This window comes from Balaenoptera borealis, assembly GCF_965194805.1.
Source record: "Balaenoptera borealis genome assembly, chromosome: 5".
NCBI lineage: Eukaryota > Metazoa > Chordata > Mammalia > Artiodactyla > Balaenopteridae > Balaenoptera > Balaenoptera borealis.
Genome location: NC_138862.1, coordinates 77,949,693 through 77,977,286, shown reverse-complemented (window position 1 = coordinate 77,977,286; position 27,594 = coordinate 77,949,693). Strand labels below are relative to the sequence as shown.

The following is a 27,594-nucleotide window of genomic DNA, read 5'->3' as shown; positions in this document are numbered from 1 at the left end:
TCCTGAGAAAGATACAGTGTTCAACATTTTGCTTATAATTTCCAATAGGAAAGAACAACAAATTCCATCCAACACTTTAAGAGCAGGGATTTAAGTGGAAATTTCTCTTGGCCACATAGTGAGTAAGAACAAGAGAGGGCTAAGTCCATGAAGATATATCAACTAAGGGGAAAACTCAAAAACAAGTTGCTATTCTAACTTATTACAACTCAAGGGAAAGACATGTAAATATATCATGAAAGGCAAAATCAAAACCAAAACAACAAAACCACGTGTAATTGTGAACCATCTCTTTCAATGTACTATCTTAGATTCTGAAAATCATGTAGTCTTCAGCTGATCAGAGAATGGAATTCACACTGTATATCAGTGTTTACACTGAGCACAAATAGAATATTTACAAACTAAATCCAGACATAAGCCAAGAACTCGACAAATATAATTGAGGCGCATACAACTGTTGTTTCTTTTATGTGAAATGGACAGTTGGGACTATTACCCAGATGGCTCAAGGAAGAAGAGTGGGGTGTGGATTCCATCTCAGATGGAAAAAGCTTTGGGGTGATCCCACATTCAGTTGTGCCATTGTGCTAGCTGTTGGCTGGAAACAGTATTCTCATACCCGGCCCCTCCTATGCTGTCATAGATCAAGGAGCACAGACACCCAACAGGGCCATAAGCTCCCATATATTAAAGAGAGGGCCAAAGGACTGAATTAGAATCTCTTTAGCTCAGAAATACCACATATCAGAAAAGATAAAGATACAGAAGAGCAGCATCATGAGGGTCTTGAAATGGAAACTTATTAGAATATATAGTTTTGTGGCTCCAAAGAACTCTCCAAATCTTAACAGAGAACAGCTGTGACATGTTGGCAAGAACGTTGGCCTTGGGCCACAAAAAAGCTCCCCTGAGTCACAGTGGACATTCTCTCAGTGCCTGACTGGACAAATCATGAGACTTCAGCTTTCCTTCTCATAGGGCTCTCATGAGGAAGTGAGGACATGTGTATGAATGTCCTTCACCAATTTCCAAGCATGATGCAAACATGAGCAATGATTATCTTCATTTCCATTGTAATTGTCACCACTCAAAAACAAAGAGAACCCAGTTCAGGAAGCTGAGTGCTGGGATATATTATGCATGTCCTGACTCTGTCACTGATACACTGCATGACTTAAGGGAAGGAATTGCTCTGATTTTTCCAACACTGATTCTTTCCATGCATTTGAATATCAGAAATAATGATACTGCTTTCTCATGCACAGTTCGATAACGCAGTCAATAAGAGACTGACTCATAAACACGCTACTAATAAAAAACAAAAAATTTTAAACCCTAAGAAGGCATAGCACTGACATAACTTCAGCCCTATGATCATGCCAGTTGTGATTTGAAAAGTAATGAGACCCCCCACTTACTACACTATGGGGCCAACTCTGACCTCCCTCGCATGTTCACATTCCTTAGTTTCTTTCTAACCTCCTGTATCACATCTAGAAAGTCTTACTTGAAGGCCCAATTTTGATTGCTCCTAGACTTCCCACAAATTGCTAGATCATCTTTGGGAGCTGATGTTATCATAGGAATTCAAAACAAGAAGCTGCAAATATTCTAACCGTTGGCCTTATCAAACAATTCCTGCCCCAAGTGTTGTTTCAAGCAACAGCTTCCACTCCCTACTCCCCAACCCCCAGGGACAAAAGCATGCGTGGGTCTGGAATGTATGAAAGGAAGTCAGAGATCTTAAAAATTTCAAGGACAAAAAGAAACCTCTACATATGCTCTCTTACGCCTTCACGGCCCATATTTGACTTACGTAAGCTCAAAAGCGTTCGGAAAAATACTTTTAGGTCATAGTATTAAACTTTATGGCCAGCATGGATGTTGTCATTGTTCAAGTAAAAATGAGCAGCTTACCAATCCAAAAATGGGCGGAAGACCTAAATAGACGTTTCTCCAAAGAAGACATACATATGGCAAGAAATATATGAAAAGATGCTCAACATCACTAATCATTAGAGAAATGCAAATAAAAACCACAATGAGGTATCACCTCACACCAGTTAGAACGGCCATCATCAAAAAATCTACAGGGCTTCCCTGGTGGCGCAGTGGTTGAGAATCTGCCTGCTAATGCAGGGGACATGGGTTCGAGCCCTGGTCTGGGAAGATCCCACGTGCCGCGGAGCAGCTGGGCCCGTGAGCCACAATTACTGAGCCTGTGCGTCTGGAGCCTGTGCTCCGCAACAAGAGAGGCCACGATAGTGAGAGGCCTGTGCACCGCGATGAAGAGTGGCCCCCGCTTGCCACAACTAGAGAAAGCCCTCGCACAGAAACGAAGACCCAACACAGCCAAAAATAAATAAATACTTAAAAAAAAAAAAAGACCTTCGATATATGTTAATGACATTAAAATTTCCTTTAAAAAAAAAATCTACAAACAGTAAATGCTGGAGAGGGTGTGGTGAAAAGGGAACCCTCCTGCACTGTTGATGGGAATGTAAATTGACACATTATGAGATACGTTATACATTATGAGAATGTAAATTCTCCATTATGGAGAACAGTATGGAGGTTCCTTAAAAAACTAAAAATAGAACTACCATATGACCCAGCAATCCCACTACTGGGTATATACCCTGAGAAAACCATAATTCAAAAAGATACATGTACTGCAATGTTCACTGCAGCACTATTTACAATAGCCAGGACACGGAACCAACCTAAATGTCCATCGACAGATGAATGGATAAAGAAGATGTGGCACATATATACAATAGAATATTACTCAGCCATAAAAAGGAACGAAATTGAGTTATTTGTAGTGAGGTGGATGGACTTAGAATCTGTCATACAAAGTGAAGTAAGTCAGAAAGAGAAAAACAAATACCGTATGCTAACACATATATATGGAATCTAAAAAAAACGGTACTGATGAACCTAGTGGCATGGCAGGAATAAAGACGCAGACGTAGACAATAGCCTTGAGGACATGGGGGGCGGGGGGCGGGGGAGTGGGACGAAGTGAGAGAGTAGCACTGACATATATACGCTACCAAATGCAAAATGGATGGCTAGTGGGAAGCTGCTGCATAGCACAGGGAGATCAGCTCGGTGCTTTGTGACCACCCAGAGGGGTGGGGTAGGGAGGGTGGGAGGGAGATGCAAGAGGGAGGGGATATGGAGATATATGTATATGTATGGCTGATTCACTCTGTTGTACAGCAGCAACTAACACAACATTGTAAAGCATTTATACTCCAATAAAGATATGAAAAAATAAGATAAAATTATCTATGAAAAAAAAATGAGCAGCTTAGTGTGGTAAAAAATGTAAGAGAAATTTTTATTACTATAGTAATAGTAATTTTTTTTAACATCTTTATTGGAGTATAATTGCTTTACAATGGTGTGTTAGTTTCTGCTGTATAACAAAGTGAATCAGCTATACATAAACAAGTAATAGTAATTTTATGACATCAAACAATTTAACAAATTATACATATTCTTATATGAATAAGAAATTACTTGCTTTTACATTACATTTGTATAGAACTTGAACATTTTTAAAATTCCTTCCTGGATCCTTATAGTAAACTTGTTGCATAAATAGAGTAAATATTTGTAGCATATCCCCCATTTCAGAGAAAGGGAAATCGTTTCAAAGAAATTAAAGACTTTTTCAGGGATCTGTGGAATCAGTCTATTGTTTTGTAATCACACTGTATACCATTTAGGATTTAAACAACACTAGGGTAGCGTTAATCTCATGCTACAAAATTAAAAATTAAGAAGGTGAGGTCTGAAAATTAGAATTGTCACAATTCTTCTTAAGTTATATAAGCCAGATGTAAGACAGAATAATAGATGATAGGCAGCCCATTAGAAAAATAATACTGATAATAATATAACGTCAGCAACAATTATTATTTACTGAGTGCTTATACTATGAGCCAGGTGCTGTTCTAGGTGCCTGACAGGTATTCGCTCATGAAATCCTCACAACACCCCTATGGACTTAACCCTGTTTTAAAGACAGAGGCTTTAAGTAACTTGTGGAAGGTCATAAAACACCACCTCATTTACTTTCTAGAACAGTATTTCTTAAAATATATCCATCGTCCATGGCTTATTACACGGACCGCCAACAGTTTCAGACTTAAAAGTGATTTCGTTAAGGTATATTGCACTAATTGAAAAATGTAGGTTCAATTAAGCTACATTTAATTGAAAATGTAGATTTCAATTTTCATAGAAATCCCATGATGGTCTTAATAATCATGACATTCTTAAGGTCATACAAGTTCTTTGCTGCAGTACTCTGGGTGTTTTCTGTCAGCTACCATTCAGTTATCAAGGTGCATCTAATCTTTCTTACTTTATAACATTTACAGGTTGTTTATTATTATTAAATTTGCAATTGTATTATCATTGCTATGTTTTGATATAGCACCATTCTACAAAAAGAAAAAAAAGAAAAAGATACATGGTTCCTTAGTGATTCACCAAAGGCTGATAGTAGAGATAAAAACAGTAACAAACACCAGAACTAAAAATAATATACCTGATTTAAAAAAGACATTTTGCAAAGTTACACTCCTTATAGCAAAAATAATTACACTGAATACTACTGCGTAGAAGCTTATAAAAAAGAGTCTAAAATTAATAACACATATTATGACTAGAAAGAAAGAAGAATGAGCTTCTGGAAAAATTCCATTTTTAAATGACTGCAAGATGTCACATAATACAATACATACAATGAGGAAGGACAACTACTATCATATGTTTCGATATAACTATATTTTACTGTATAGTTGGATAATCCAGTAGAGAAGAATCACATCTGGTCAACTGGTACATATGTAAGGGAAAAGTCAGGAGTACCTTGTTCATTTATCACTAAAAGCCCATGCATCATGAAAAAGACTTCAATGTTCTGGTTTAACTCAAAATATTATATGAATCAGGACATGGGTGTGTTGGAACAAGATGTGTTGAAATCCAGATGGATGATAGAGCACTGATTTGATTTTTTATGCAGCAAACAAAAAGTACATTTCAAATAAGAGGTCTTGCCCGAATGTCGATACTTAAAAACTGCTTTATTCACAGAGAACAGTTGGCACTGACATTTTATATCCTGATCTTGACATTGTCCTTGCCCTTGTCATTACAGGAAATAACGAAAATGTTGAATAAAATTGAATCTTAACTATTAGCTTACAAATTTTCAGAAGGGAGTCTGCAAAACTGTGTAGTAAATACAACACTTTTTCTAACACTGAATTTAGAAAAGAGAGATACAGTCTTTGAATCGACTGATGAGATCAAAATATTTCTTCAGGACACTGACACTGCTGAAAAAGACTATTTCTATGATTGCAAAAAGCTTGCCTATTTGGCTTTCCTCTTCAATATATTCAGTGTTTTATATTGCCTAAGCTTACCATTTTAGTGTCTAAATATCAAAATTTTTAACGTTGAGGGTAAGATACTAGTAATTACTGAGACCATATTGAGGTGCAAACAGTTTAATTGCTGAGAGTTTCACAGTTTACTAACATTTAATGACCTTGTTTTGTCAAGGAAATATTCTGCCAAACATTAAAACATATTAAAGTTAATAGAGACTTTCAAGAGTATACATTCCAATCACCTCATTTTATAAGTGAAGGAACTGAAGCCCAGAAAGGAGAAATTCATCATCTTATCACCATAGAGAGTTAGTGCCAGAGTTATAGTTAGAGCCACGGTCTCCGAACTCATTACTCTAACTAGCACTGTTTCCAGTGCATCCACCCAGCTTCACATTAATAATCGTAAATTGACCTATGAACTTGGCACCCTCACGAAAGAGCCCTCTTTCAAAATGATGACCAACTGCATAGAGTGGCATTTTTAAATGCCTAACTATATGGAGTATTAAAGGGATAAATTCATGCCTTAGGAGAATTGACAGTTCAATTTCAACAAACAAGTATCAAGTTCCTACCAACTATAAAAAATCAGTGATGTTAGCCATGTGTGAATGTTGAGGTCAAAGACCTGCACATAATAATCTGGAACATAGGAAGTATTGATTATGGGACTGTCATATGGATTTTGCGACAGTGAGAAAGAGAAAAGAGAATTGTTACTTAGGAGCATTTTTCTTATTCTAAACCCTAAATTAAATTGGTTTCCCATATATAACATGGTAGGAAAATCTTTATTAAATATCCTATTGGGAAAATGAACCGGAATGATCACATACTTATTTATTTATGAAGAGTTAAATCACAGTATTCCAGAGGGGTCTCCTCTATGGACCTATAAATAAGTGAAAGGGCAGGCGGGTGGCAATTCAGCTAAAGGGCTGGGATTTTTTACACCTCTAAGGAAAGACTTAACAACCTTATATGAACCATAGCACAGTCCAGTTGATCTACTTAGGTTTGATTTAGTGGTGGTGAGATTTTTTTTTTGTTTACCTCACTAGATCACTGGCTTATTATAAAAGGATATAACTCAGGAACAACCAAATGGATGAGAGACAGAGGGCAAGGTATGGGGAAGGGGCTCAGAACTTCCAAGCCCTCTTCAAATGCCCTACTCTCCCAGCACCTCCACATGTTCACCAATCCAGAAGCCCTCCAAATCCCATTCATTTGAGGTTTTATGGAGACTTCATTATGCAAGCATGATTGATTAGCTCATTGACCACTGGTGACTGATTCAACCTCTAGCCCCTCTCCCCTCCCTGGAAATCAGTGGGTGGGACTGAAAGTTCCAACCCCCCAATCAACGCTGGTTCCCCTGGCAACCAGCCCCCTCCTTAGGTGCTTTCCAAAGGTCACCTCATTAACATAAACCCAGTTGTGGTGGAAGTGGTGATGAGATTTGACTAGAGATTTTTATTAGAGATCAGAAAGGCTTTTCTGTAGCTTTTTGCAGTAAAGCATTGGTAACAAAGATTACCTCAAGTTTTTTTAAATAAAGTCCACTCAAATTGTATTCATCATCATCATCACTATAATTTAAAGATCACTTAAGGAATATGCATGAAGACTTCTGATTCTGAACAAGATGGAGTAAACTCATTTCTCCCTAGACCTTCTCTTGAGCACACCTAAAAACTCCGGACAGACACAAGAAGATTCAGAAAGGTGGCATGAAGAGGCAGATGGGTTAAGGACCTGCCCCTTGAACACAGAGGTGAATTTCCTGGGTTTTCTTTTTGTCTCCCTTATATCCCAGATTGGACTCTGCCTGCAACCCGGACATACCAATGGGAGCAGACACAAAAAGGCCCCACCCAAAGCATGTTCCCTTTAGTTAAAGAACCGAAATAGTGAGGCATAGCAGAATAGAAACATCTGTGATCATACTTGCCCAACTCCAGCCAAACACCAGGGGAAACAAATCTTGTTGCCCCCTGCCCTTGGTCAGCTCCTAGGGCAGGAAGCCTGGACTTCCACTCCCCTCCTCCCCAAGGGTAGCAGGCACTCCTCCCCCTCCCAATTAGAGAGTAAGAAAATAATTTCAGAGGAGAAGGAGCCAGCTAAAGGGATTTTTTTTAAACATTCTTTAGGGACATTTAATATTCTTTAAATATGATGATTTGGGCAGACACCCTGGCAACTCATATGTGAAACTGACCAGAATGGACATTGGCAGAAGGTTTGATAGCTGAACTACAGTGTGGAATACAGCAAGGTTTTCAGTTTAGCCTCTGGATAGCACACAAACGAAGCAAATTAGAATAGCAGCGCCAAGACTCTGTGAATGAAATTGGGTTTTCTGAGTATACCATAATACACTCGCTAAGAGAGGTGCACCCACTTTCAATTCCTAAGCACGTTTGTTCTGATGAGTTGTTACCCATTTAACCTAAAACTCTCACTGGTACTATGCAACTAAATCCTTTTCAGATGTTATCTCAGAGATACTTGAACCAGAAATCAAAGGACTGATGCAGATCATACATATGGATACGGTTACTGCTAAATATTCCCTGTGTGTGTTTGTGTGTGTGTGTGTGTGTGTGTTTCCATGTGTGTTTTAAGGCCTTGGCACTGTTTTTTTTTTTTTCTTTCCTTCTTTGCCTTATGTAAGTTATTTAGAGGGAGTGTGCTGGTGACCCTGGTCTAAGATTACATTAGCCAGAATTAAGAAGCAGGATAGAGAAAAAGCTGTAAGATTTTTTCCAATGAAAAAGTCTTTAATGATACACCATCTGTGGGTATAAGACATTTTCATTTCATAAGATCATGGAGTCCTATTAACTCTGGATTGGAAAATGTTAAATCTTATCGATCTCAACATCGCTTTAATGTTTAAACCTTAAATGCAACTTCCCTGTTGAAGCATTTGTCTGACTTATGTTTGAACACCTTCTTTTTGGGCTATTTATTATATCTGAACAGCTGTTAGTGTTAGGAAAGTCTTCCATATCTGAGCCAAGGTCCTGTTTTCTGTACCTTCTGTTACTTGGGCCTACTTGTTCAATTCCTAGGTGCCATAAAGATCAAGAACAATTGTCTCAGATAACGATCTTTCTAAAACTTCTTTTTTTATTTTATTTATCTACTCATCCCTATTTCAACTGTTTCTCATAAAACATAGTTTTGAGTCTTTTATCTGTATCTTTTTGTCCTTCCTGAATGTGCCCTAGTTTATCTTGTACCTCTTAAAGTACCACCAAATTAAACATTAGTGTGTCCTTCTTCAAGCTTTACTTTAAAATGATTGATTGCCCAAAGGTGAGGACTAGCATCAGACACACTGAAAGTACCCCCTTTCTTTTGACCTTTTAACCTTCCTTTATCTCCATTCTACCGCTTTGTATTCCATTACCTTATCTCATCATTTTTCTTTTCCACAAGTAGATGGTTGGCTCACAGTGTACCTGTCCACTAAAGTATTTTAGAATCTCAGGCAGAGGTAGCAGAGTTCTTATAAACCATCTGGCCCAACTGTGCCCTTGTCCGAACGGAGACCTCAAGGCATTAGTGCCACCATTGGGGACAGGGCCTAAATTGCTTGATTCCTGGACTCAGAACTCAACTATATTTTTATTTGAGCTACTCTTCCATTTGCCTGACTGTTATACAAGAAGCAGTCTTATTTTTGGTAGCTGTGATGAGATGGTTGTTGATTCCCACACCTAGGCCATCTCCCAGGAGTACCTGAGATCAGGGTGGTGAAGAGGCTTAAAGGGGTTTAAAATTCCCAAGATGCGTTGGTCTGTGGGAAGAGATTTTATCTGTTAATAGGAAACAATGAAGGTTTGGAATGTGTTTGAACAGAGTCTATTTTTTGAAAAATACTAAGAAGAGGCCACAATCTCAGGAAACTGTGAAATCAGAGGGTTGGAGAATGTAATGGGGAGAGAGCAAAAGGACATTTCTCAAAACAGCAAACAGCAGTCCTAAGTTCTCATTAAAAAGATGACTCGTTTTAGTCTGATGGTGAAAGGAAACTGCTAAGCATATGCGCCAATGTCTAGAGAATCAAACTTGAAGTCAGTAGCTCCAACTGAGCAGGTAAAGTTCCTGTTTTGTGTGTCCCCAAGTTTTCTCTACCTATTGTACATGTAATTATCGTCTCAGTTTATCATGATATATTTGCCTATCTATTCTTTTGCCTTTCATATTCCCTTACAAATTTTCTCTCTCCATAGCAGCTATGAGGCAAGGAATAAGTACAGTTGACCCTTGAACAACATGGGGGGATAGAAGCACCAACATCTGCGTGGTTGAAAATCTGCATATGATTTACAGTTGGTCCTCCTTATTCACTATTCTGAATCTGTGGATTCAACAACTGGGGATCATGTAGTGCTGTAGTATTTACTACTGAAAAAATCATGGGCCCCCATAGTACAAACCCATGTCATTCAAGGGTCAACTGTCTTCCTGTGTCAGTACTGACATAAGTAAGCCCACAACACTTTTTTTTAAATTAACTTCTCACAAGAAGCCAGTGAAGTAGGTATGATTATCCCCATTTTCCAGATAAGAAACTCAGGTTCATACATGTGAACTTTTCCAGTGTCACATAACTAATAAAAGGCAGGACTCTTTTGAATATAGGCCTGTTTCATGTCAAAACCCAAAGTGTGAGAAGTAAAAAAGAACTCCAGTTTTGTCATCAGAAAAGCCTGGATTCAGATTCTGACTCTATTACCGACTAGCTGTGTGATCTCAGACATACCATCTAACCATTTAATCAGTTTCCCTATTGCAAAATGAAGAAACGGGGAACATTTGGCTACACCTAGGATTTCAAAGAAACCTGAAATGGCAAAATGGCATTTCCCTTAACAGTTGGTAAATATTCACTGTTGTGCATGTGGAATCTGCCCCAAAGCCATTCCTTCCTTCTCTGTTTCACCAGGAAACTGAGTGGCTCTGCTACCCTGGGCTGTATCAAGGCAGAAACATCTCAGCCAAGTATGGGGCCTTTGGCATTACAGGAGCCAAGAAAGACCAACATCTGCTTCCGGATGATTGGTCTTATTACAGAGACATGGATTTCAGAGGATGCAACATCCACGTTTGTTTTTTGTTTGTTTGTTTGCTTTTTAACATCTTTATTGGAGTATAATTGCTTTACAATGGTGTGTTAGTTTCTGCTGTATAACAAGGTGAATCAGCTCTACATATACATATATTCCCATATCTCCTCCCCCATGTTTGTTTTGTGTAAACTCCCTTCACATGTGGGGCCCTGCTTGGACTTTTTGATTTATTGTTCTTGCCTTCCTTTACCTAATATTTGCTATCATCTCTTCATCTTTCTCCATCTATTTCTGCATCTCCCTCTGCTATGGTATGAATGTTTGTGTTCCCCCAACATTCATATGTTGAAACCTAGTCCCCAAGGTATTAGAAAGCAGGCATGTGGGAGCTGATTAGGTCATGAAGGCAGAGCCCTCATGAATGGAGTTCATGCCCTTATAAGAGAGGCTCCAGAAACCTTCCTGCAATGTGAGGTCACAGCAAAGCAAGACTCTCACCAGACACCGTATCTGCAGGCACCATGATCTTCGCCTCCCAGCTTCCAGAACTCTGAGAATTAAATGTTTGTTGTTTATAAGCCACCAGAGTATGGTCTTCTGTTATACCAGCCCAAAAGGACTGAGACACCCTCTGACTCTCTCTCTCTCAATCTCACAATCATTTCTTCTTTCCTCTGACCCCCTCTCATTTTCCCCACTTTCCAGCCTTCTATAAGATGGCATTTGGGGTTTGAGTCAAGCTGCTTTCTAAGAGTATATGTGATAAAGAACTAACCCCAAGAAAACCAAGAGTTGCAGTGGATTACTTTTACATGACTGAGTTTGGGTACTTTCCGAGTTGAATGAAAAACCCATTAATTCTGGAGTTTGGAGTTCACAATTGAAAGGTGTTAGTTTGTATTGCTAAAGTAACCTGTCCTGTCATGTTCGGATAATAAGTAGAGAGAAGCCAGACTACTCTGGTCTTTCCTACAAGCTGAATCAGCGCAGCCACGGGCAGGACCAGCTACGGGATACAAGCCCAGTGATTTGCATCTTGGAGAAAGAGGCTCTATTTCCAATGGAATTCCCCTCATAAAAGATATGACGCTATAGCCAAACTTTTTCATAAATATCATGATTCATCAGTGGGTAAATTGCCATCTAGCATGTGGGTTGTCCAAAACTTGATTTGTACTTGTCTAATCTCAATGCCCAGTTATCTTAAATATGGCTACATGTTTAAATCAGTGGTTCTCAATGTGGGGTGATTTTGACCCCAAGAGACATTTTGCAATGTATAGAGACATTTTTTGGTTGTCACAGCTTAGAAGCAAGGTGAAGTGTGTTGCTTCTGCTGTTGAGTAGCTAAAGGCCAGGGATGCTTCTAACTGTCCTAAAATGCACAGGACAGCCCATCACAACAAAGGATTATTCATCCCAAATAGCAATAAGCCAAAGTTGAGAAACTCCAGCTTAAATGCCTACTGACCTGAATACCTGAAGATTTCACCATGTAATTGAGCCCTTGATCATCCTATAGAAACAATAATTGTCTGTGAAAAGTCTCTGTCCCTGGTGGCATTTACTAAATGCCTTGTACTACAATCAAATGCTGATTGTTGTTTCTGGATTCAATCTGAAAAATATTCCTAAGAAATAATTCTTACTTCAGTGGGGAAATAATTTTTTTATGGTCTTCTGGATTAATCTTTGATACTATAATTTGAGATCATTTTTGAAAACAGCCAAATCTGGCTTTAAGGTAATTCACTGTGTCTGGTGTCCTAATTATGTGTTGATTTTTTTGGTGCAAGCCTATTAATCTTGGCAAAGTGAAAACTAAAAATTTAGCGTTCGAGCAGAAAGAATAAATCAAAATTGGCTGAATTAACTTTCCTGTGATTCAGGGTTTGTTAACAGTTTCTGTGTTTTGTTTTAGATTTATTTATTTTATTATATCTTTTGCTTTTCTCCATTCCTTTTCCAGAGTTCCAGTATAATTACACTGTAATCTTCAGCAGTGTCTCATTACTTGCACAAAAACTCAACCCATTATTTGTAGATAATGAATTCCAGCAGGATCATTCTGATAGCCCTGAACTTCTGGAAAATCTGACTTCTTGGATCTCCCTCCTTCTGGCTCTTATACCTTCATTTCCCTTCCAAAGAAGATTCTTTGCCTCATTCATTTTCATTAGATTTATTGGGGGAACAGCATTAATCCAGGGGCCTGTTATGAGATTTTCCCAGAAATGGGCAGAATAGTAGTGCAAGGAATAACACTGCATAAGGTAGCTTTTATTTTCAGGGTCTATCCCGTTTGGAAAATAATGTAACTGGCATGCTATGTGTATCAAATTAATTTTGTTAAGTTCGTGTTTTCAGTGTGTGTCTTACAATTAGCGGTCATCAGCAATGTCACAGAGATGGGAACTGGGGTTCTTAGATTCTAATCCTGGCTCTTCCATTAAACTGCTGGGTAAATTTGGACAACTTGATTCTTTTTCAGATTTTATTTTCCCATCTTTAAAATGGGAGGATGGGAACACAAATGTTCTATGAATGTGGCAGGGAGCAGTTGCAGAAAGATGGGGAGCCAAGAGGAGAGGGAAATGAATATCTTTCCCAACATATGCTCAACTCATGCACAAATCATATGGAGAAAAGGGACATAAAAAGAATTTCATAGAAGTAGACGCCTAGGTCTGTGGAGCAAATTAAATAAGAGGCTCTATGGCCTTCATTTTATTAGAACCAAAGCCCTAACATTACCTCTACCACTACCTGCTTCTCTCCTCCCTTGATTGATCCCATCAACCCTCTCCTTTGCAGATGTAATTTCACTGCGTAGATCACCAGTAGGACACGGAATGTGAAAGGAGAGAGAGAAAGAGAGAAATAAGTATAGAAAACAATGTAAAGCAGAGAGGGGTGTGGTCAAGTGAAATCAGCTTCTTCTGACTATAGCCTGCAGCTCTCCTCAGTGCTAAACCCCAAAAATCATACACACGGCACTGAAACATACCATACAGAAGGCTGACTACAAATCATTTTTTTTTAAAGATGTGTTTGGGCCATTTGGCAAATGAGGGCCAGCTCTCATGGAAATTACATAGCTAGGAAGTCAGACAGCAGGAAAGGAGAGATGAATAAAAGGACAGAAAAAGCATTATAGGAGAAAAGCTGAATGGAAAAAAAGACAGGAGAAATTATTTTTCCTAATGAGAAATGCAAAATTTTCCACCAGACAACAGTGACTCTTGGCTAAGTGGCCAACATATCACGTGAATGAAAATGCAGGGTGGGTGGGGTGATCCAGGAAGCAGGGCCTTGTATCTGCACTGTCTCTGGAGGTACCAGATCAACCGCAGGTCTCAGTGGCACCACTGATTCACCAGACTGCCCCTCAGGAGGTAGCAATACCCACTGCACAGAGTCCGGAAAAAGCACTGGACTAAAAATTAAAATATCTACATTCCAACCCAGCTCTGCTTGCTGACCCTCCTTGATTTGTCATGGAACCTCTGAGGCCAGTGTCATCAGCTATTAAGTGACAGGGATAGACTTCTTCATGATTTCTGAGGTTCCTTCAAGCTGTAGCATTTTTACCGTTTTAATAATTATCACTCCTCACCCTTGCAAGACCGCATTTCTTAAGGAAAATACTTATCCCTCCCTCTCTCACCCCTGCTTCACTGCCCCAAACCAATTATTTAACTTGGAGAGAGAGCATCTTGAACAAGATGCTCTCTTGGAGTTCCTTCCAGCTCTCTGAGATCGGGGATTCTAAGACACTCAAGTTTACTCAATTCCTTAGTAATACAAAAGAACCCTTATTACACCAAATCCAATCAGTTTTCATTTCAGGCGAAACCATCCACTTTGCAGAATTTTCAAACTCCATCCACGAAGCAAACTGACATTTTATCAAACATTCCCAAAAGAATACCACACACCTATCCCTTTGGAGTTTATCACTGAGCAAATGATATTCGTGACAGAATACATTTGCTTCTCAGAGATGGGATCTGTGGAGACAAGCAGTTTATTACTTTCTTTTATTAAAACTTGCAAAGGAATACCTGATTCGCCAGACTGAGATAGGAGAAAACCTGTAAGCAAGTGCTCCCCTCACCTAATTGAATTTTAAGCTGCTGTGGCACTGACTATTTGCAATCACAATGGATGACTGATAAAGAGCTGACTGGGCCTGCAAATGGTCAGCCTCCTGGAAGGAAACAAAAGAAATTCTATCTGCTTAGCACACAGGAACTAAGAGCTGGCTACACAAAGAAGCTCCCAGGTTTCCTTCCTAAGGAGTGGGACAGAAAGATGATGACTAGTGGATTTTGATGATTCAAGCTCAAAAAAAAAAAAAAAGAAAAAGTCCAAATGTAAGAAGAAAAAAAAAAGTCTCACCCCTTGAGGAAATAACCACCAGGAAACTTCAAAACAACTATTTCAAGAAGACGTAAAATCAACTTCCTATTTGAAATAATTTGGGGACAAAATGTACATAGTCTACATATAGGTAAAAAGAGATTTAAATATGGGATTTGGGAAAAGTTTTTATTCTGAACTAATAGAATATATATCATGCACATGTCATGTGGCCTACGTTTCAAACTTTTTTAAAGGCCTTCATCTAGAAAGAGAAAGAAGTTGATAAAGCAGAACAAGAGTGAGGAAAATCCTTGAACTTACTTTTTTTCTTTTCTAGAAACCACTAATAAAATAAATTATGGTCAAGAAAAAGGAAGTTTAGGGAGCTGACTCTAGGAGGGAGATAGAATTGCCTAACTTAATTGCATTTCCTTTCCCCCCCACCTCTAATCTTAAGAAGAAAAACAAAGGTCAAATAGCACAAAGCACCAACTTAGAAACAAAACATGGAGGGGCAAGCTTGTTTTAAGTAAAACACATAAATAAGCAGCACTGGTTGTCTTTTTTTTTTTTTTAATTTTTTTTTCTTTTACTAAATGGTTGGGAACACTGAAAGAAAAACAGATACTGTCAAAGTATGCCTGATTATAAAGTACACAGATAAGAAAAAAGAAAAGGATCTCGCTTACATTTGTTTAAATTCCACAAATGTACATAAAACAGGCACAGCGTGTCAAGAATTTTCCAAAGCATAGTTTTAGGAAATAAGGATTAAATTAGAAAAAAAAATGGAGGGGGAGGGAAAGGAGGTTTGCAACATTAGTCGGAACTTGCAAGTAGAAGAGAGTGAAAAGTCAAGCAATCTACAGTCCTTCTATAACTTTCTCCCCCAACTGACCAGCCAGGAAACCAAATAACTAATTTGAGAAAACCTCCTGCCGCCACACAGAAATCTTTTTCAACAATATTTCATACACGAGCAACCAAACTATCATTCATTCAACAAACATATACTGAGCATTTACTGCTGCTGCCCCCTGTTTTAGGTATTTGGGGGGAATATAAATGCTGAGACCCAACTCAGACCTACTGAACCGAAATCTCCAATTTTAAATCACATTTTTAATGCCCAGGGGATTCATAATAATTATGCATCTGCTCATCTTCCAGATCTGGAAACTCCTATTTTAGGAGGTGCAAAAATGACTGTGACCATTCTTGATCTCAAGGAGCTCACATAAGTGATGCACAAATATATGAATTTCTCCAAAACAAGGTTCAAAGTGAAACATGATATGAGAGGAACATATTCTCTACTGTGGACATTCAGAGGAGCGAGAAATGATGGATTGTTGGGGGTTGCAGAGGGAGTTAAAGAGGATCTCACAGAAATAGGTATATTTGTCCTAGTACAGTTACCATTTGAACACACAGAGAAGAAGGTGGGAAAATCTACTGTTATAACTAATAATAATAAGAGATACATCTCCAGTGTTTCTGGAAACAGAAATGGGCCCTGTCCCCGGTGCTTTATATAAATCCTCTCTTAAACCTAAACCAATCACGTAGGTCCCATTATTTCCCCATTTTGCAGATGGGGAAACTAAAGCTTAGAAAGTTTATGTGATTTGCTCGCAGTCATAGAGCTAGAGATTGAAGAGCTAAAGTTCAATCCCAGATCGATCCCATGCCAGAGCCTACATGCCTCCCAAAGAAGAATAAATAAACCCAGATGTGCAGAAGTGTCAGACACATAAAATTAAGCATCCATTGTTCCCTCTAGCTGAAGGATGGCAGAGTGGGAGGAGATTGGGCCTGTAAAGTTAAGGGGCGGCCAAGCTGAGGGGTGCTGTATTCAACACTGTGGGCTCTATACAGAAGCAAGGGGAAACCAGCGAAGGTTTCCAAGCAGAGACTGCTCTGATTAAAGCTTTATCTTAGGTTTTAGTCTGTGAATCATGAGTTACATCTTACAATCTGAAATAATAAAATTTGATAGTTTGAAGAGTCTCACCCTGCCTTTAAACAAAAAAGTGTGGATAGGATCTAAGTGGAACTACCACCTCGTAGCTGTCCAGAGGATTTCCCAGCATGCCAGGGCTTAAGGAAGATTCTACAGAATAGCCCTTAAGATAAATGCAGTGAGTGTCTGTTACCCCACAGGACAAGGACTGACTCATTCCTGGAGCTGTCCAAATCTGGCAAAAGGATAGCCCTGGGGACTCAGCATTCCCTGGGACCTGAGGTGACTCCACGGGACAGTGGATGTGCACAGGCATGATCAAGTATTGGCAGAGCCCAGACCCCTGACTCCCGGTCCTGTGCTCAATTCATCAAATCAAATCGTATGTGACACTGGGTGAGCCCCTTCCCCTGTCTGGATTTCCCTTTCCTCATCTGTGAAATGAGAAATTGATCTCAACAGGCCTTAGATTTTACAATTCTCAATCTTTCCCTTCCAACATTCTAGCATAAAGAATCCGCTTCCATCAGTGGCTCACTAACTGGGATTTGGGGGAGGAACGGCATCTCCCAAGAGCTTCTACAGTTTGCAAACCCCTAGCTGAGAATAAATGTGTTTCCTTATCTCTAGGAAGTCTGCTAGTTCTGACCATATTACAGGAGTCACAATTCTCAAATCTTGGCTACAAAGTCCTCACTGAATTCAACCTGGCCCAGGATTATTCTTTTCAAATGCAGACTGGATCACTGATATCCAAAGTAAGTAAGCAACACAAGGTACCATGATCATATGCAGGTATATGCAGGGAACCCCTCTGTCATCAGGGAATGAACACTTTAGGATTCAAACCTGCCAGAGCCCAAAGATACTGTTATTCTGAGAGTTCTGTTTTGCTCTCAGAAGATTGTGTGTGTGTGTGTGTGTGTGTGCATTTATGAGTGAAATTCCCAAGAAGCCAAGCAAAGGCTAAAATTGTGGAGTTCTTGCAGGGAGGGAACACCTTATTCGATGTTCATAAAGATGCTCCTGTAAACTCCAACCCATCAAAAATGAATTTCCAAAGGGGTAAGAAGATTTCCTCCTTAAAAGATTATCAATTATGTAGAAATTGTACCTATCGGAGTGGAGCTGAACAGGAAGCAGATGCAAGATTTGTTCTGCTCTCAGAAACATTGCCAGTAAAAGAGAAATTAGCACATGAACTCACATATTTTTGAAAGGACTTCTTAAACTTCATTGGTTCATCAGACCACAGCCAGTAGTTCACCCACAGAGCTACCTGTGAATGACTATCTCCTGTAATCAATTCACTGAAAAAAACTGAGGCATGTTAAAGCTATGGCTTCATCTTCTTTGACCTCCAACCAGGAGATGGGAGCAGGAGAATGATCAATGTTAACATTAGCAGTGAAGCAAGTGTAATTACAGAACCAAAGACACTCACATTTTGAGAGTTACCTCGTGGTTATTTATTTTTATAGGAGTGAAAATAAATATGCATTCCTTTTCCAGACCTGAGAAAGGAAAATGTGCCCAAGATGTGTGACAGAACAATCAGCAGGACTACCAACCTCACATCTGCGACTCCTGGGAAGACAGTATTACAGGGGGACCAAACTCGACCACCCACATTCTGCTCTGGGAACTAGCTTAGTATATCTTCAGCTGTCGGATACTCACAGGCCCCTCTCTGCCTGCTACTGACTGATTTCTCTAAGACTACCAAAAACTGTGCCACTCATTTAAAAGAAAGCAGATTTATACTTAATACATGCCTCAGCAAATGTTTCAGGAGGCACAAGCAAATAGAAGACAAATCCTGCAAAGGATTCAGGCTTTCTCCTTATTTCTTGCCCAAGATACTAAATGTAGCAACTTAGCCAGAGCACTGGGAGTTAAGAGTTAGTTACAGTTGTGATTTCCTGAACTCTACCAAAAACTGCAAATCTGCAGAGAGCCCTACCAACTGTGAGCTCAGAGACCCTGTGGGATGAGCTTCAAAAGAAGTTAGAATATCTGCACCTGGTGTGTATTTTTCACCACTTCAGAAATGCAGCCTGATCCATTGGTTGGCATGACCAACCAACCCCCAAAGCTGCCACTTCTCCAACAGCTGGAGAACAGACATTGATATACTGACAGAGAAAGGCAGAAGGGGGAGAAAGTGTAAGTTCAGAGCAACATGGATGAGTGAGAGTGGGAGATTGAGGAACACAGGCTAAATTCTCTCTGCCGAAGCATTCACATAGATCTTTAAAACTGTGAATGTGGGGGAACATGTCAATATACACCGTCTACATCCTGGCACTAACTTCAGGCAAGCTGAATACACAAAAATAAAACCAGAAAGAGGGAGCATCTGATGGTGAATAACTCAGTCCGATGCTTACCTCCAGAAACTGGAAGCCCTCTATCAAAGGAGAAAGAGTCAGCACTTTGGGTACTTTCTGTGAGACTGCCTCACACAGATTCACCTCTTCCATGCACACCTCCTCTTTAACCTTTGATCTTTCCTTTTTGTGCTAAGTGCAGGGGGAAAGGCAGAGGGATGGGTTTCGGAGCAAGTCTACTTTTAACTCTGCTGTTTTGAGACCCCTCTCTTTTAAACTTCAAAGAAAAGGTGCAGACTAGCTTGTAGGAGGGATGAGGGAGCGGAGGTGGAAGAGAAACTGGGTGAAGCTAGACCAGGGAATGAAGCGAGAGGAGACCTTATACTAGACCCGGCTCTACCAACGTTCAGACATTAGTGCTGAATGATACTTTAAACGTCTTATCGGTACAGTCCTCTTTTTGAGAGAGAAGTGGATGCCGAAAGAGCTAATGGCTTGCCCAAGTTCATCGAGTGTTGGTTACAGAGCTTGGGCCACCAGCTATGTAGATCCACACATGAGACAGAACCGTTAAAGGAGACCCAGTCTGACTCGCTAAGGAGCAGCGCGACGGCCAAGAGACGGGAGCCGCGGGGAGGGCTGGAGCGCATCCCAGGGCAGCGGGGGGCGTGAGGTGTGCGCTCTGGGTACCTTGATGTAGGCCCGCTGCAGGTAGTTGTAGGGCACTCGGCGCTGGAAGTCGCTGCGCACATCCTCGCTGGCGCGGTGGCGGGACGCGGGGCCCCCGAGGCGCTGGCTCTGGCAACTGCGGTAGCAGCGCGCCCGCTCAAGCAGGGCGCGGAAGAAGGGTAGCTCGGCCCCCGGGCCAGCGCCGGGGGGCACGAGCGGGCGGCGCGCGGCGCAGTGGCGGGCGCAGCGTGCGCGGATCTCCCGCAGGCGCCGGTGGCTGCGCAGCGCCGCTTCTAGGTCGCGCACGGCCACCTCGTAGTCCCCGCTGTAGTAGGCGGCCACGCCGCTGGCGTAGAGCAGGTCGAAGGGCTGCAGAGGCCCGGGCTCGGGCTCGCGCTCCGGGCACTGGCCGTCAGGGGGGCCGCCCCACAGCGGCGGCGGCAGCAGTAGCCAGGGCAGCAGCAGCGGCAGCTGCGCCCAGATGCGCTCCCGCATCCTCCGCCGCGGACGGGCGCCGGCCGGCCACGCTCGCAGTCGGCTCCGGGCGCTTGGCGTCCAGGCCCCGTCTCCCGGCTCCGCGGGCGAGATCGCCGGCCACGCCGCCAGCCGGTTGCCCTGGGAGCCTCAGGTGACCGGCGGCGCTCGGCGAACTGAGAGGCGGAGGCCGGCTCGGACGGCCGCTCTTAAAGGGACGCCCACAGCTCACACGCTCCTCCTGCTGCCCGAGCCTCCGCGAGCCGCTCGCCGGCGCCCAGCGCGCGCCCTGCAGGCTCCCGGCTGCAGCCGCCGGGAGGCCAGGGCCCACACACCCCAGTGCCAGCCAGAGAGCCAGCGCCGCTGGGGGCCAGCCCGGGGCGGGGCGGGGGGCAGAGCCTGACGCGTGGGGTCCATTCGAGTTTGCAGAATGGACATGATTACTCCCTTTTTAGAGAGGAAGAAAAGCCGGCTTAGCGAGGATAGGGCTTTCATCATTTTCTGAAATGTGTCCGTGACCTCGCAGTTTGCAGCGTCCTTCACCTTCACATGAAGCAGTGAAGCTCCCTCTCCGGCTGTGAGGAAAGCCCTAGAGGGCCAGTTGGCCCCGTTGGGAGGCCTGAGGAGAAAGGTGATTAGTCCACGTTTATAGAACTGTGAAAAAGCGAAGGCAGGACTCAACCCTGGGCCTTCAGAATCAAAGCTTGCTTACTGCTCCGTCTCCTAGAGAAGGCCCCACCCTTGTTTCTCATCTCACTTTGTATGGGTGTGTGTCTGTGCATTGGGGCACGGAGTAGGGACACGGGAACAGTGAATAGCCCACCTTTCTGTGCGGAGGAGGGTGTCACAGGACCCAGAGAATTGTTGGAATGGCTGTACTTACACTCCGCCTGGGTCAGTTTACCAGCGCCGTAAACTTGCACAACTGAGCCTTACTTAGGTTCCTCATCTACTATTGACAGACAAATATCCCAACACGTCAAACGGTTTTCAGATCTAAATTCTTTTTGCAAGAGTTGAACAAAGAGGCAATTGAATAAACCCAGTACTCCCAGGACTTAAGCAATGAGCATCAGTCTAGGAATGGGAAAGCTGACAGAAATGGGTGTCAGACTCCAAAGGACTAGCTGGAGGCTTTCCTGTTCCTCTGTTTCTCCTCCCTCTTAAATATCTTCTGAGCCAAGGTGTTCCCTTCTTTCCTGTTCCTTGGCTTCACACTCTTACAAGGATTCCTGAGAGCTTATGCACTGGACCCTTGACTCCAGCCTGCCTCCTGGAAACATTCCTGTGGTCTCCTAGTGCTTGTGGCAATCTCACCCAAGTCTCCCTGGCCACTGGGATGGTGAGCAAGAGGGAAGGGCAACAGGAAAGAACACTTACCGTGTAGCTGGTATGAATTCCCCAAAGAAGGTTTTTCCGTGGAATCACCACTAGGCCCAGGAGGCTGCCAGAGTTTCATGCTCATTCCTTCACTCATTTTGTTGGGTTTGACCACTCTGGCCATAAACAGCCTTGGCTCTGTAACTCCAAGGGACCCCAAAGAATCATGCTCTTATTACTTTTCTCCACCAAACCTCACTTATTTGGCTTATTCCACTGATGGAAAAGCTTCACCTTGGAGCTATGTCCTCAATACTTTGGATGTTCAGTATTCCAGAATTTGCACTTAGGTCATCCACCCAGACTTTTGCTCTAAGGATTTGTCTCTCTTTTCAGATAAAGACTTTGGAGTCCAGAGTTATTAATCCACTTGTGGAAGGTTTTGAAGCATATTGGCTAGGAAGTCCTGCTGTGGGACTGAGGGCAAAGTTCCAGGATGCTTTGCTATGGATTATCTCTACATTCCATGACATTTCCACATCATTTAATATATTTCAATTAAATTTATATCTTTGGATACCTACTCTCAAAGTAGGTACTGTGGGGGAAAGGGCTATAATACAAGGGCTAGTCTAACATCTACCATATAATAGAAATGGTAGATGTTAGATTAGATTCAAAGTGCTATAGAAATGCAGAGCCTGCAAAGATGGCTTCTGGTTGAAGGATCTAAGAAAACTTAGGGGACTAATTGGCACTGGCACAGAATCAAAAGCTTACAGGTTGTAGCCATACCAAACTTTATGCTGATTACCAAACTGACATTTGCTTTCAAACCTTCTGCATGTCCTATTACCTTTTCTCCCTCTGTACAAACCCTATCTGACTTTATAGAAAGTGTTCAATTGGCATCTCAAATGTGCTTGAAGATTGGAATCATTTGAGAAGGCAAAAGGTCTGATATCTGGTTCTCACTCTGAGAGATTCTGATTTAATTGGTCTGGCGTTTGGCCTGAGCATTGAGATTTTTAAATGTTCCCTAAGTGATTCTAACAGGAAGCCAAGATTGAGAACCACTGGTCTAGAGTCAATGCCATAGCCCAAAGAGTAAGTCTATGAGTCAGGGCCCAGGTGCATAGAGGATTCATGAGTCTGAGATGTGCCATCCCTCAGATCTCACCTCCCCAAGAAGGAAAATCTGATCTGCCTTTTAAGGCTGAGCCAGAACAAAATTCATGACCATATGGTGATAGAAGGCACACGATTGCACATGGGTGGAGCAATTGATTCCAGGCAATGCTCTACCTAATGGTATCAATGCTGTGTTGAGAAAGTCCTCTCTCGCATTTCTGCTTTCTGGGTTTACCAAGAATGCACTTCTTCTTTACCTGGGCCATTTCTTAGACAACTGGGTCCCACCTCAGAGATTATGATTCGCCAAGTCTGGGGTGGAGCCCAAAAATGTGCATTTCTAACAAATTCCTTGGTGATGCTGAGGCTCTTGGTGCAAGAATCATATTTCGAGAACCGTTTCATCAGTACAATTCCTCATGAACAGCGGTACTCGAACTTTGTTGTGTATTTAAAAGCTAATTAAAAAACAAACAAACAAGCAAACAAACAAGCCCAGAGGCCCTGGCTTTGTAATTGAATCTAGTCTGGGCCTTTATATTTTTACCAAGTTCCCCAGGGGTTTTGATACCCACCAAAGTTTGAGAACCATTGCTTTAATTAGTGACTTTTTTCAGCCCAGGAGTCATTTGGCAATTGTTGGTTTTCACAACCAGGGGAGAGAGTATAGTTGTACTGCAGGCGTCTAATGGGTAGAGGCCAGGTATGACGCTAACCATCCCTTGATGAACAGCACAGCCTCCCGCTACAAAGAATTATCCAGCCGAAATTATCAACAGTGTACAAATTGAGGAACCCTGGGACAGAACATAGTTTGAGCACTGCAAGTCTTACTCAGTTCCCTTAGTTTACAAATGAGGAAACTTAGGCCCACTGGTCACATAGCTAGGCAGTGGCAGGAGTAGTATGCTTAATTTTATATACCAAAATGTAAAACACGTATGCTGAATGTCATGGAGCACTGGATGATAGTAGCTTTGCAAAATTTTTTTAAAAGAGAAAGAAAACGAAAATGCATGAAAGTAAGAAAGAAACAAATGATGATTTGAGAAAAGGAGCCATTGGAAGCATAAGATGTTGAAATTGCTGCTAAGGTGGGTATGAACTGGGAGCCTGCAATTTCGCTTTTGCTCTCTATTCCTTACAAATTCAGAGAACAGCCAAAGCACAAGAGAATCCATCCAAAAGCTCTAAAAGGGATTCAGTCATTTCCTTGTTTATTATCTTTGGAATGAATCTTGACAGAAGCTTGAATTTCCTTTTGACTTCTGTTTACAAGTCAACAGCATGATCATTGCACCCCTTGCTTTAGGGAACCTCCAGCAGGAATGAATTCAGGAAAGGGAAGATCTTGAAATGCTTCTTGTTTTTCCCCAAATCAGCTTAGGTTTTTTTTTCCAAGGGTGACTTCTCTCTTTCCTGCAAAATCTTTATGGAACAATAAAAAGTGTACTCAGACTTTAGCAGTAGACTCAACCGACACTTTCCATAAGCAAATCTAACACTCGTTTATTTTGATCATGTGTCACCAGGGCTCTTGCTTACTCCAAACATCTTTGATTCCCTTGAAATGAAAGGAATAATTCTCACGATGCAACAACCCAGGCTGTTCAGCTGCTGTTGATGCAGCGGCAAGGGAGCTGTTTGGAAGAATTTTTTTTCTTATTCAAATAGGATCACCTGAGGACTTTTTTCCTCCAAATAAGTTAGTGTGAAAGGCAAGCCACCAACAATCTGTCAACATAAGAGAGAGAGAGAGAAAAGGGCCTCCCTGGAAGGAAGAGGGATATTTTTTTAGAAAAATTAATATTTAACTTACATTTAAAATCAAACAGGAGCTGCCACATTCCAGGACTGTCTGTTCCTTTCCAACTGCCTTAATAGCTCTGTCCCTGTGCTTACCTTAATTCCTGATTGAGCTCTGAAATTCCAAATCAAATAAAACATTTGCAAACACTCTGTCCCCACACTCAACTCGTGGAGGCATTCCAACTTCATTCTTCAGGAGACTCACATTCTAGCTGAACAAGAAAAAAAGTGAAATAAAGAATGATAATTATTCCCCAAATAATTTAAGCTGAAAACACAATTTAGATTGAAATTCGGAGAATCCGGTGGGCCTCCCCTTATCCAGTGCTTGGTATCATGCCAGCTCGTCTCACAAACATGTAGTCATTTGGCTTGCAAGGAAGGGTCTCTCTGAGTAAGGCATTCGTACTGTAATTTTACCAGTGAGAAAGCTGAGGTCTATAAATGAGGGATGACTTACCAAAGGTTAGTTTGCAAGTTACAGGGCCAGGACTGAAGCCTATTTAGTGTTTCTCCCACTGCACTACACTGCCTCTTTCTAGGCCTTAAATATCTTCATAGCCCCTGTCAAAATTCTGCTTGGGTTAAACTTGTACAGACCACATTTTTTCTTTAGTTACCAACTTTGTTTTATGTTCCTCATTCAGCTAGAACAGGGGTCCCCAACCCCCCGGGCCACGGACTGGTACTGGTCGGTGGCCTGTTAGGAACCAGGCCGCACAGCAGGAGGTGAGGGGCAGGCAAGTGAGCGAAACTTCATCTGTATTTACAGCCGCTCCCCATCACTGCCTGAGCTCCGTCTCCTGTCAGATCAGCCGCCGCATTAGATTCTCATAGGAGCGTGAACCCTACTATGAACTGCACATGCGAGGGACATAGGTTGCGTGCTCCTTATGAGAATCTAATGCCTGATGATCTGAGGTGGAGCTGAGGCAGTGATGCTGGCGCTGGGGAGTGGCTGCAAATACAGATTATCATTAGCAGAGAGGTTTGACTGCACAGAGGCCATAATAAATCAACTGCTTGCAGACTCGTATCAAAACCCTATCAGTGAGTGGCAAGTGAAAATAAGCTCAGAGCTCCCACTGATTCTGCATTATGGTGAGTTGTATAATTATTTTATTATATATTACAATGTAAAAATAATAGAAATAAAGTGCACAATAAGTGTAATGTGCTTGAATCATCCCCAAACCATCCCCCCACCCCCCCAGGTCTGTGGAAAAGCTGTCTTCCAGGAAACCGGTCCCTGGTGCCAAAAAGGTTGGGGACCGCTGAGCTAGAGTCACAGACTCATAAAATTTTTCTGCAGAATAAATGTGGACAAGGTGTGTGTATCTCTGTGTGTAAAACCATACGTACTGGACAGAGGCTGAATATGACTGTGAACTCAACTTGATAGGTGATATAATGCCTGTAGAAACAGTCATGACCATGAGAGTAAATAGGTTTAATTCATTCCTACATTAGAGATGTCAGATCACTGTTCGTGGATGCAAAGAAAAACCTTACCCATCAGAAATTCTGGGAGAGAGGAGACTGTACGCGTGAGTGATCCATCATTCTGAGGTTACCCTCATGCCTTTCCTATCTTTGAGACCCACCCTCCCATCTCCATCCTTGAATTCTTCATGTGAAAGCCCACATTTCAGGCTCAGCCCTGCTGTAGTAGTTGGAGGAGGCTTTCTCCCATGGCAAAGACAGCTTCACTGTTCCTCAACTGGCCTGATCTGCCCTTGAAATCTGATTTAGAAACTGAAACCCATGTCTTCTCCTGTTTGAAGATTATTTGGGTTGATAATCACTTCTCTTTTTCCAACTTCAATTTTGAAACCATTTGAGAAGACTCAGAGATGGAAGCAATAAATACCCAAATATTACTTTGTTGCTGAAAAGCAGGTTTGGAGAATATGGGTTTTAATATGCAGTAAATGGCCTTTCTGTTCCTTCTGCCACCCACGCCCTGAAATCAAACTACCTGCCTATGCTCAGGCCAAGCTGGTCAACTTCTGAAATATTAATCTAGAAATTTTCTCATCATGACAAATAAGGAGAATAGGGGCTCCCCTCCAACACTCTACTTATCTAAATAGAATAATTATCACCCCGTTTCTTCTGAAATGGGGCCCCGCTTGTTCCTGCTTGTTCTAACTGAGGCTATTTTCACACCAGTCCCCTATTCCCAGCTTTTGGACACCACCAACGCCACTAAGCTGCCTGGACCAGTGCCTAGTTCTTGCTGACAGTATCCTTAGGTCTGCCATGGTACCCACCCTCTGTCTTTTACAGTCACCCCTGATGTGAACTGCTTTGCTATTGGACACCTGGCTGAATTTCATCCTGTTGCTTGCTGATTCTGTATTTCTAAGCCTGGCCTACCAAAGTGTTTCCATTCTGTTGTCAAACCTTCCCTCTGTATCTGATTTACCCTGCTTGTGACTGGTTCCCAAGCTGACACTGGGGCCTTTCCTGGCTACAGCGGAACTGTAGGTATTCTCATCTCTCTGGCCTCAGCTTCATAGGGAAAGGATGGAGGAGACCACTTCAAAATGAAACATATCAATTTCCAGCAAAAACAGACTGTTGCACTTTCCACATTTTGTTGGGGACCTAGATGGAGAGCTAAATGTAGAAAGCACAGGAAGGAATATAAAGGTATCACTTGTTTGGTAAAGAATTTACATTAAATTCCCTCGTAGCATTAAACTTTTATCTTTTTTCAGGTTCAGCTAATGCTAATGGAGGATTCTGAGCTGGAAATATTTTGTGATTTTATTTGATCCTTGGAGTTGGGAGTTGGGGAGAAGTTATGGATATGTGGTTATACAAACTTTACAAATAAAGAAATTTGGGTAGAAAAAGTTAAAAGTTCACAGACCAAATAAGTTAGGGAATCACGACTTGAATGAGTCCAGAGCCCACTTTCCTGAAGCTCTCTTCCTTCTCCTGTTAAGGTCTCTAGACAGGAATTTCTTTTAGTACCTTCTGACAGAGGCTTTGTTCTAGACAACTTCTCCAGCCTCTGG

At 41.7% G+C, this 27,594-nt stretch overlaps 1 protein-coding gene and 1 pseudogene across 2 annotated transcripts in view; one reads left to right on the top strand and one right to left on the bottom strand.

Moving 5' to 3' along the window:
- The window catches only part of P3H2 (prolyl 3-hydroxylase 2), a 154,182-nt gene extending 133,544 nt beyond the window's left edge, over nt 1–20,638 (bottom strand). Inside the window, exon 1 of the mRNA XM_082393222.1 lies at nt 19,856–20,638. Coding sequence (XP_082249348.1) covers nt 19,856–20,329 — 474 coding nt within the window. The 5' untranslated portion in view covers nt 20,330–20,638. The remainder of the gene's footprint in view (nt 1–19,855) is intronic.
- Nucleotides 1–27,594, top strand: part of LOC309629339 (craniofacial development protein 1 pseudogene) — a 368,808-nt pseudogene that overhangs the window by 188,520 nt on the left and 152,694 nt on the right. The gene's annotated exons all lie outside the window — the stretch shown is intronic.